This window comes from Zea mays, chromosome 5, assembly GCF_902167145.1.
Source record: "Zea mays cultivar B73 chromosome 5, Zm-B73-REFERENCE-NAM-5.0, whole genome shotgun sequence".
Classification (NCBI taxonomy): domain Eukaryota; kingdom Viridiplantae; phylum Streptophyta; class Magnoliopsida; order Poales; family Poaceae; genus Zea; species Zea mays.
This window is the reverse complement of record NC_050100.1, coordinates 145,211,517-145,222,410: the sequence shown is the minus strand read 5'-3', so window position 1 is coordinate 145,222,410 and position 10,894 is coordinate 145,211,517. Positions and strand designations below refer to the sequence as shown.

The 10,894-nt window shown below is 46.4% G+C and overlaps 1 protein-coding gene across 4 annotated transcripts; it reads left to right on the top strand.

Moving 5' to 3' along the window:
- The first annotated feature begins 4,147 nt into the window (after nt 1–4,147).
- Nucleotides 4,148–10,326, top strand: LOC103626987 (transcription factor GTE4). Of its 4 annotated transcripts, none has more exons than XR_004849581.1 (6): nt 4,191–6,227; nt 6,326–6,380; nt 6,473–6,583; nt 6,676–6,738; nt 7,688–7,764; nt 9,577–10,326. XR_004849581.1 is itself a non-coding variant. In XM_008647345.4 (5 exons), exons 1-4 carry the CDS (start codon nt 4,446–4,448, stop codon nt 6,729–6,731), a joined length of 2,004 nt encoding a protein of 667 aa, XP_008645567.1. In that variant the 5' UTR covers nt 4,148–4,445; the 3' UTR covers nt 6,732–6,738; nt 9,577–10,326. The 4 variants fall into 4 exon arrangements, 2 of the variants coding, with proteins under 2 accessions (XP_008645567.1, XP_008645566.1); XR_553293.4 differs by having other exon boundaries at nt 6,461–6,583; XM_008647345.4 differs by lacking the exon at nt 7,688–7,764 and having other exon boundaries at nt 4,148–6,227.
- The last annotated feature ends 568 nt before the right edge of the window (nt 10,327–10,894 follow it).

Genomic DNA, 10,894 nt, shown 5'->3' with positions numbered 1-10,894 from the left:
ACACTCCACACGTGTCCTCCTGTCGTCGGGGATGATGTCTGTACCGGGGAGGGGAGTAGTTGTTGTGGTTCCTCGACCGTCCCCGGGTAGTACCGCTAGTTGAGGCCGTTGCCGACTCAGTTCTGGTGGCCTGGCTCCGAGCTGGGATGCCATGATCCCTGTCGTACTCCTCCCGGCGGCGGATCTCGTTCTCATGCCGTCGTTCACGTGAAGCATTGATGGAGCTTCACGCGTCCCGACAGCTGTTGATAGCGTGTCGTAGATCGTTCGGCGGGTGAGCAAGCGGTAGAAGATGGTTGGCCGCCTGAGTGAACAGTCGTCGATAGCCCTCGGCGTTAGGAGTTCGAGGGAGTCCATCAGCTATCCGAGCTAGTACTCCTCCGACTTCACTCGGCGTGTTCATGGCTCGGGCGAAGTCGGGATTCAGGTTGCGCCCAAAGAGTGGATTCTCCCGACGTTGCCTTGCATCTTGCTCGGCTTGTTCCTGAGCCCGGCGGCGATCACGTCGTCGGGAGTTCCTTCGTTCTCTGAAGACGCGTTCCTTCGGAGTTTCTCCTATCTCCGAGACCTCGTCCCGCGAAACAGGTTGCTCCGGATCCCGTTCTCTGGCCTCGTGGTGTCGCCAAATGTTTCGGCGCTGGTTTCTCCGTCGGCGGGATTCCTGCTGAGGTGGTTCTTCTCTGGGCACGGTCGGCTCGTCGTCGGAGACGGGGGCGACTCCACTCTCCCGATGAAGAGGACGTCGGGGAAGAATGGTACGGCGGTCGTGACGATCTTTTTTCCGTTCTCCTTTGAGGGCGGAGGAACGGAAAGAACAACTTGCTTTCTCCCGGCCTCTTTCTTCCTTGTGACCTGTGTCCATTCTTTTGTTGGGGAAGTAGACAGCGGAGTTCTCCGGGTCAGCGGGCCCTTGACCCCTGACTTTCTGAAGGCGATCTTTTTTCGGAGAGCTGGAGGTTGCGCTTCTCCGGTATTTTCGGAGTTTGTTGGAGGAGACTTCTTTTTCGGCGGATCTGCAATGCGGTGTAGAGTTCCCTCTTCATCTGCTATGGATGAGATTGTTCCAAAGCAAAATACGGATCCGGGACGGAGGGTGATCTTGCTGTGGAAGGTGACGGCCATTGAGCTAGCTTGGATCGTTGACACACCCCCTACCTGGCGCGCCAGCTGTCGGTGTTTTGGGTCCGACCGCACACCTGGGGTTGCCCCTCAAGGTGTTTTAGGAGTAGGACGGTGTCGCCGACTGTAGCAAAATGGTTCGTGCCAGATGCACGAGGAACAATGGACAATGTTTACAGGTTTGGGCCGCTTGGAAATGCGTAATACCCTACGTCCTGGTGAGTATGCTTTGCGTATGGAATACAAGGTTGCTCTCCAAAGCGTAGAGAGTTGAGGTGGATGGTAGAATAGTAATGGGGTCGATCGTTCTGAAGGGGTGCCCCCTAGGCCTTATATATCCGACCGTGAGGCAGTACATGTGGATATGCACCTAAAAGGTAGTGAACCGTTTTTGTCTATCTTCCTATGATTCTGTCGACTTATCCTCGCCTGGTTACGTCGTTCAGGGCTCCAGCGCGGGAAAGTCGGACCTTCTGTTGCGGTCGCTTGCTCGTCGCTGTGGGGCCGTCCGGGTTTGCGCCTACCCGGCCTTACATCAACCTGCTTTACTGATTGTCCCTCCCTAGGCCCACGAAGGAATGGCCTTACGATTTATCGGGCCCTTGGGCCTCTCGTGAGGTCTTTTACCCTTCCAGTGGACCCGGGGGATATCTGTCCCCCACAACGTTCTACCAAAGAACATGTACGAGGCACAGAAACTCCTTCGTGCACTCAAGATGATGTATGAGCAGACACATGCTTGTCTAAAGGGCTACATCCTATTTAGGAAAGAATACATGGAGGCAAAGTATTGTTCGAAGTGTAAATTGCCTAGGTTCATGGAGGTAGACTATGGTGATGGATAGAAGAGGCAACTTGACATCCCCGTGACAATGCTACACCACCTTCCGTTCATACCGAGGATCCAGTGGCTATACATGACCGAGGAATCCGCGGAACAGATGACATGACACAAATATGGCAAATGATACAATCCTGACAAGATGGTACATGCATCCTATGGTGAAGCATGGACCCACTTTGATCACTTTGATGCCATTCACCATGAGAAAGTTGAATAGGCTCGTATTGTACGTGTTTCCCTGGCCACAAATGGGTTCAATCCTTATGGACTGATGGCTGCCCCATACACATGTTGGCATGTGTTCGTTATGCCCCTCAATCTCTCCCCTAGGTGTATGCTTTCAATGACATAACTTGTTCTTGTTGTTGATAATTCCTGGACACCTGAGAAATAAAATGGGTGTGTACATGAAGCCTGTGATTGATGAATTGGTCTATGCTTGGAAGGAAGGGGTATGGACATACAACCGAGCTACAAAGAAAAATCTCAAAATGCATGTTTGGTACCAGTACTCCATGCATGACTTCCTGACGTATGTGTTATTCTCTGCCTCGTGTCTTCACGGTAAGTTCTCATGCCCAGTTTGCAAGGAAGCTCTTAGGTGCAACTTGTTGAAGAAGGGTGGAAAATATTCGTCATTTGATAAACATCTACAATTTCTCCCTCCTGACCATGCATTCAGACTAGACATTAAGAACTTTACGAAAGGTGTCGTAGTGACAGACCACCCACCTGCAATGATGACTGGTGCCAAAGTTCGTCAATAGATAGATGGTCTTGTGGTCAATGGGTTTGTGGGATATGATGAGCAACATATGTGGACCCATAAGTTGGGCTTGATTCGGCTCCCCTATTATGATGACCTTCTCCTTCCACACAATATTGATGTGATGCACACTGAAAAGAATGTTGTCGAAGCACTTTGTGCAATAATCATGGACATTTATGATAAGTCAAAGGATAACATAAAGGCAAGAGTGGATCTGACAGCATTATGTGATAGACCAAACCAAGAGATGAAGCCAGTAGTGGAAAGACATTGAGAAGGCCTAAGGTCGATTTCGTCCTGAGCAAATCCCAGAGGAGGGAAGTACAAGAGTGGATCAAGATGTTAATGTTCCCTGATGTGTATGTAGCTAACATGAGTAGGGGGTGAATTTATCTACTATGTGAGTCTTATGGATGAAGAGTCGTGACTACCACATATGGATTGAACGATTTCTTCCGGCGATGGTTTGATGCTATATCACTAATCATTTATGGCTAGTGCTTGCAGAATTGAGCTATTTCTTTCTGCCAGTTTTGTGCAGAGGAGTTATCTCGGACCATGATTGCAAACTTGGAAAGAATGGCAATCGTGTTACTATGTAAGTTAGAAAAGATCTTTCCACTTGGCTTCTTCAATCTGATGCAACATTTGATTCTGCATCTCCTGTATGAGGCATGAATGGGGGCGTGGAGGGACGTTAGTGCTATCCGTTTGAGAGATGTCTAAAGACTATTCGAAAGAAATGTAGAAATAAATGCAAGATCAAGGCTTCCGTTGCAGAAGCATACATACTAGAGGAGGTGTCAAACTCCACAACAACTTACGACGGTGATAAACTCTTGAGTGTGCATAATTCACCCCTCGTTGCAATGATAGCGAAAATGAATCGAACCTCAGCATTTTTCGAGGGCAACATGGAAGGGCAAGTGGTTTGACCACTAAGACCTTGAGACATGAAGAGTGGTGCCATATATGTTGACCAACCTTGACGAGGTAACGTCATACATGTAAGAATTTCTTGATGAATTCTAGCATCGATCAAGGGATCCAACTTCACAAGATTATGATACCCTTCTTATATAGGGTGCGGAAAATGAATTGTCTGACTTTAATTTCTAGTTCAAACAGAAGGTACCATCCTATCTAGCTCGTACTTAGTTTGTCATTTGAAGTTTCTCTTACGTGATAATAATATAACAACCTAGCAACTTGTAGGGCCAAAAAAATCTATCTATTAATGATGAATTTGGACAAGTAGCAAATGACTTTGTCTATAGGGTCAGCCGGTCAGGACATTTTCTAGGTACGATGTTAATGGATACATAAATTTTGACGAAATTTATTTTCCGGACAGTACCGAGAAAGTTTTTTTTAAAATCCACTGAATTTCGTCCGGGAAAGTACCTCGGATGTCCAGGCAAGCCAATTCTAACGACCAGGATTACACGAGCGCCCTCGCCAGCACCCGTCTTTGCGACGTCGGCTCAGCTGCAGTCCTCCCCAGAAAAGCAGAGACGCGTCCGACCTCCGACGCTGCCACCAACCTCTTCCCCCAGCCACGCTCCACCGCGCCATAGCCGCAGGAAAATATCAAATCGGAGCCGCGATGCACCACAGAAAAAAATTCCCTAGGGTTTCCAAGCAAAAGCCCTCCTGAATTCTCCAATTCCGCGCCTTCCCCCGCTTCGTGGGCCTCGGATTTAGGGTTTATGCATGGCTTCCGACCCTCCCGGCGACGGCGCCGGCGGGGAAGAGCCGACGCCGGGCCCTGCCCCCGCCGTGGAGGTGCTTGCTGCTCCCGCCGTTCCGCTCAGGCCGCGCTGGGCCACGGAGATCAAGGTCTACACCCGTAAGCACCCCCGCAAAACCCCTAAACCTCCTCCAGAACCAGCTCCCGCCCCCGCCTCCGTCCCTGCCCCTGCCCTTGCTCCTGCCCCGGCCCCGAATCCCCTTTCCGAAACCTTATCCTCGATTCGTCGCTCCATCCGCCGCGCGGACACGGTTGGCGCTGCGGCGCGGCCCGATCCGGCAGCGCCGGCCTCGGTTCCCGCCCGGGGGCCACCTGGGGAACGCGGTGCCGCCTCGGGGGACCCCTCATCTGAGGTGAACCGTGTCGGCGGCGGTATTTCTAACGGCCACGGCGACGACCGGGCGGCGGCCGCGGCTGAGAAGTCTGAGAAAGCACGGAAACGCAGGGTGAGGAGTGAGTTGCGGCGCCGACTGGCGGGGGAGCTCGACCAGGTCCGCGTGCTCTCCAAGCGGCTGAAGGAGGCTGCCGAGGCCCTGGCGCAGCAGGAGGCTTCTGAGCCTGCGCCTTTGCCCATGGTGGTGCTGCCAACACAGCAGCAGGTGGTGGATGCTGGGTATGTGCAACTGCAGTTCTCAGCTGGTGATATGGCGGTGCCCATGTCTGCTCAGATTGCAGCTGCTGTTACTCCTGCCCGTTCCATGCTGCAGCGCAGACCACTAACCGTGTCGGTTGTTCATAATGAAGCCTTTGAGAAGGTGAAGCGGACGCCAAAGGCCAATCAATTGTACCAAAATTCGGAGTTCTTGCTTGCCAAGGATAGGATCCCTCCCTCAGATTCACATGTGCGCAAGAAATCTAAGCACCACAAGAAGAAGCATAGGTCCCTAGAATCTCGTGGCGCAGACTTTGATGCTGAGCGGCGGCTGTACTCTCATGCGTTCAAGAAGTCCTCGTCACTTCTAAGCCGTTTAATGAAGCACAAGTTTGGGTGGGTGTTTAATAAGCCTGTTGATCCAGTTGCACTTGGTTTGCATGATTATTTTACTATTATCAAGCACCCAATGGATCTTGGCACGATAAGGGGACGGCTTAGCCGCGGACAGTACAGGAACCCGAAGGAGTTTGCTGAGGATGTCCGGCTCACTTTCCATAATGCGATGACATATAATCCCAAGGGTCAGGATGTGCATTTTATGGCAGAGCAGTTGTCAGGAATCTTCGAGGCACAGTGGCCTGAGATTGAGGCTGAGGTTAACTACCTTGCATCGTGTCCTCCATTGCCGAAGAAGTTTCCACCTCCACCAATTGACCTGCACTTCCTAGAGAGGTCAGATTCGATGAGACACCACATGGCATTGGACACCAATTCAAGACCGATCAGTCATACTCCCACTTACACCCGGACTCCATCAATGAAGAAACCAAGGGCAAAGGATCCAAATAAGAGGGACATGACAATAGACGAGAAGCGTAAGCTTAGTGAGAACCTGCAGAATTTGCCACCTGAGAAGCTTGATGCTGTTGTGCAAGTCATTAAGAACAAGAACCTATCAGTTATGCAGCATGATGATGAGATTGAGGTTGAAATTGATAGTATGGATGCTGAGACACTTTGGGAGCTTGACCGGTTTGTGGCCAACTACAAGAAGAACCTGAGTAAGCAAAAGAGGAAGGCCGAGCGAGCGATGCTTGCCAGACAAGATGCAGAGTTGCGTGCGCAGCGCCTTATACAACAACCGCAACCAGTATGAGCACTCTATCATTTTTATCATTACTACTATTGTTTAAGCAAAACTATTTTGTAATCATTGTATTCTTAAAATTACTGTTTCATGCTTTGCAGACCCCAGTCCCCCAAGAACCTGTTGGTGAAAAATCTCTAAAGCAAGTTGCAAAAGGTTAGTCCTATTTTCTACTTTATCTCTTAAAAGCACATTACAAGTAAAAGTAATAATTTCATGATTTTTTACACAAATAGATTCACTGGCAGGTGAGCAACTACCAACATCTGCATCAGAGAAAAACGACGAGAATAGACAGAACGTGAGTGGTTCAAGCAATTCAAGCAGCTCCAGCAGTGACTCAGGATCATCGTCTAGTGGTAATAATTCTCTCAACTTCCTTGCTGCTGTTTAGCTTATAACTGCTACTTAAAGAGCCTTGTAGCCTGATCATGTAACATTCTTTTGGCAGACTCAGACAGTGATAGCTCCTCTTCAGATGGATCTGATGCTGCCAATTCATCTTGAGATATAGGTGAGTTAGAATATCAACATTTTGTGCTTTTAAGGTTGAACATATATAACTCCATGCAAATGCAGTACTTTTGTTTCAAGGAATATTGAAAGCGGCAAGTATTACTCATTGTTAGGTGTGAACTCCTAGTTGCAATATTTATGGTTAACCACCATTTAATAGTTCTTTTTACCAGTACTTGTACACTTGTCTATCTGATTAAATAAGATATGGGTCTTGTGTACCACCAAAGTCAAACCGGATGTTGATATTATGAAATCTGCATCTAGAAATTGTAGAAGCATAAGATTACCCTCCCCCAACACACACACACACACACACACACACACACACACACACACACACAAAAGACACGCACAAAGAGACCTTGGTGCATGAAATCTTCATGATTTTGTGCCCCTGCCTCACCATTTTCTTGACACGTGCTTGTATGCATGACTCTAGGAGGTTTATAAATAAGGATAACTTTCTCTTACCCAAAATGAGATCAGTCCATTTATTAGGTTTCCACTTGATTTACGGAAATTTCCTATAAAAATAATTTATCTTTATTAGGCTTCTTTGGTAGTTCTCTCAGTTGGCAAGGGGACTTCTATATTAGAAGGTGATCTGTGTTTTCATGGCTAAGCAATGAAAATAAGATCTGTTTGAAAGGTCTCGTTTTTCACCTACCCTTGTTTGTTGACATGGCCTCAAAGCCTTGTAAACATCACGAAGGCAAGCCTAACTGGCTGGTAAATTGTGAATGATTTGTTTGGCTGTAAGGCCTTTGCCCACAGATTGTGGGTTCCACTCGTTCATGGCAATGCTTGACCTGTCCGTTTTCCATTTGGCAAGGTTTATGTCTGTTTAGTAATTTGTGGTAGCACTGGAGCAAGCACCATGGTTAAAAATTAGATTCCAGAGCATAACACATCACATCAATTGTATATTGCCCTTAATTTCACAGATTAACTTGGAGCTGGCTGCCTGGCTGATTCCTTCTAAGGCCAAATAAGATATTTGTAGACCTTCCAGTGATGTTGGGTATGTGAACGTTTTGTCATTTGTGAAGATGGCATAAATAGCTAAAGCTTTGATGAACAAAACAAAATTTAGATGTTTTTGTAGTCAACTTCCTCATTTTTTACACGGTGCAATAGGGGATAATGCTATTATTATCATAACAAATTCAAGGACCTCATGATCTTTACTTTTTTTTTCTCAGATACGTAGGAGAGCTGCATATCATTATATTAAGAATAAAAAAGGAAGGGTAAAGATCCTATTACAAAGAGGGAACACACAACTGTCACCTGATACAAGCAAACACTACCACGACCAACACACTAAATGCCTAACCACCGACCTGAAGAGAGGAGAGAGCTTTAGCGCCGGCCATAGACCAGTACAAAAGCTCCTCCTTAGCCATTCTAACAGCAGAAATAACACTAGGAGGACACTTATCAAACACACACTTATTTTTATGCTTCCAAATGATCCAAGCGCCCAAGATGACCATGTAGTTGAGACAGTTCTTCGGGTGAACTACAACTCTAGAACAACTATTCCTCCATCAGGTTTTGAAGGAGAGATCAACTTGTTGGGAAGATAGTTCCTGTATATTCGCTAGCCTGAGGAACTCAAAACCAAAAATGTTTGGCAAAGACGCAATCCACCAGCAAGTGATTGATGGTCTCCGAAGCTTGATCACAAAGAGGACATCGCTTTGGATGAGACAGACCTCTCATGGCCAGCCTATCTGGCTATCTGCAATCCAACATCTGTTATGCTCAACAAGCCAAATGAAGAATCTGCATTTTCTGGGAGCCCAAGTCTTCCACACCCTCCTAGCCGGTTCAAAATCCACTGACCCAAAGAACATAGCACGATAGGCCGAGCTAACAGTCTAAGATGTGGAGGTATTAAACCTCCATGTGTGCTTATCTTATACCCCATGTTGAAGGACTATATATTAGAGAGCGGTTCGCACAGATCTAAGAATCCGGCCAACACTATTACAGTGAGAGCACCTTTTAAATCAGCGAGCCACTGAAAATTGGGCAGGGCCTCACTAACGAAACCAACTGAAACAACGAAGGGGGCACATATTTAACACACTTGCCTGACAGAAGCCGATCTTTTCAAAATAGGGTGTTAGAATCATCCCCAATTTGAGTAAGGACTGCCACACTAAACAGATTTCGAACCTCCTTACAAGCCTGAATAGGATAATTAGTCCACGGCTTGTTCAAGTCGGTTTTTGGAGCCACAACCAGCGAACTCTCAAAGCCCAGCCATGAAACTGAAGGTCAAGCAAGCCTAAACCGATTAGGTTCTTTGGCCGAGTCACCTTAGGTCAAGCTAGAAGGCAATGTCCTCTGGCATCTTTCCTTCCTTTCCACAAGAACCCTCTCCAAAGCTTGTCAATAGCTTTGATGGCCCACGTAGGAAGGTCTAGAGCGGTAGAGGGTATGGAAATTGCTATCTACCATAAACATGAGCAAGTGCTTGCACATCTTAACATTTCTTGTCAACATCTTGACAGATAGTCTTGAACCATATTTTGGCTCCACAAGTAGACTAGAAATATAGATCTTGTCAGAGCCAACTCAAATAGAATAAAGCTTTCTGTTGTTTTTTTAAGATCTTGTCAGAGCCAACTCAAATGGAGTAAAGCTTTCTGTTGTTTTTTTGTACATCTTAATGAGTTGATTGTTAGACTGTTGCTAATGTTCTATGAAATGTTTCCCCCCCATTAGGTTTCTTGAGCTTGTTCTGCAATGTTTCTACTATTTTCCTAATGCCATAGGTCATTTCTATTGTGTAATGTGGGGTTTACCTTGTTTTGATTTGCAGGTTCACAAGTTCTGTCGAGTAGACAATAACTGTCTATTTGACATGACATTGGCACCATAAGACTGTACATGCTTACCTTGTCTGGCTTAGGAAACCCCCTGTATTTTAAGTAGCTTTGTATGTGGATTCACCAGCTGGAGGCAGTAACTTAGGTTTCATGGTGTACCCGCCTAATAAGACTAGGCTTGTTGCTGACACCGTGTCTTTGTACACCGCACTGTTGCTAGGAGCTCTCGGTTGGCTCAGTAGCCTGTACATTAGCGGCAGCTTGCACATTGATTCTGTTTAGCTGTGTTGATTGCAGTATGTAGGAAGGCGATTGCCGTAAGCATTGTTTCTTCCATCTGTTAACTGACTGATGAAAGCATTGACAAAGCCCCGTTGGTGTTCAGTTTGCCACCATCTTTCTGTGGACTACCTGTAACCGCTGTGGGTTCATCGCCATGTGCCAAGTCTTTTTGATGTTGTAAATTAAAGTTTGTTGATGCATCTGATGTTTAGCATCACGACTATTGACGGTCCGTTCTTATGTTCTGATTTGAGGAATGTTTGCTTGGAAGATGGCTTGTTGACTTAACTGTCTGTGTAGCAGCAGTTCGGACCTTTGGGTAGGTAGCAGGTAGCCTTCCCTCCGCTGGTGACTGGTGTGGTGAGATGGTTTGTATGTTGCTGGCTGTGATTGTAATATGCTGTTGTGCCTTGTCCTTTGAGGTCTGCAAAGGAAAAGTGAATTCTATAGGAAATTTTCTATGTGGTCTTTTGGAACAAAGGATTGAGTTCCTATAAAATGGCTCATTGTAGTGGGATTTAGAGGATTTCTAACAATGCTCTTGGAAATTTTGCTGTAGGATTGCAAGTGTTATACAACTTTATTCCTGCATTTTTTTCTTCTTTATATTTTCGTGTTTTACCAGTCCTGCATTCTAAAAGGGGTTGAGCTGTTTGTTCGCTGGCGTCTTCCAAATTCCAATGTTGGAGCGACGGATATGCGTAATGGCTGGGTTGCGAAGGCCTCCAACATGCTCGTCAATTGAACTGTACGTTCTAGATGTAAGGGTGTGCCTTCCTTTGGAACTGTATGTGTGTTTCCTGACGTTTAGTTTTTAGTTTTATAATTAGTTTTATAATTAGATTATATTTAATACTTGTAATAGACATTCAGACATCTGATATGATATGTAGGCTATTCGTATTGGTTATTTAAAGGTATTAGGGCTATATGGTCTGACCAGACTAATGCAACGGACATATATGGTCCATAGTTTGCAATAATTATGGTCGAGCATAGGCTATAATTTTTGACTTAAGATCCGACCCA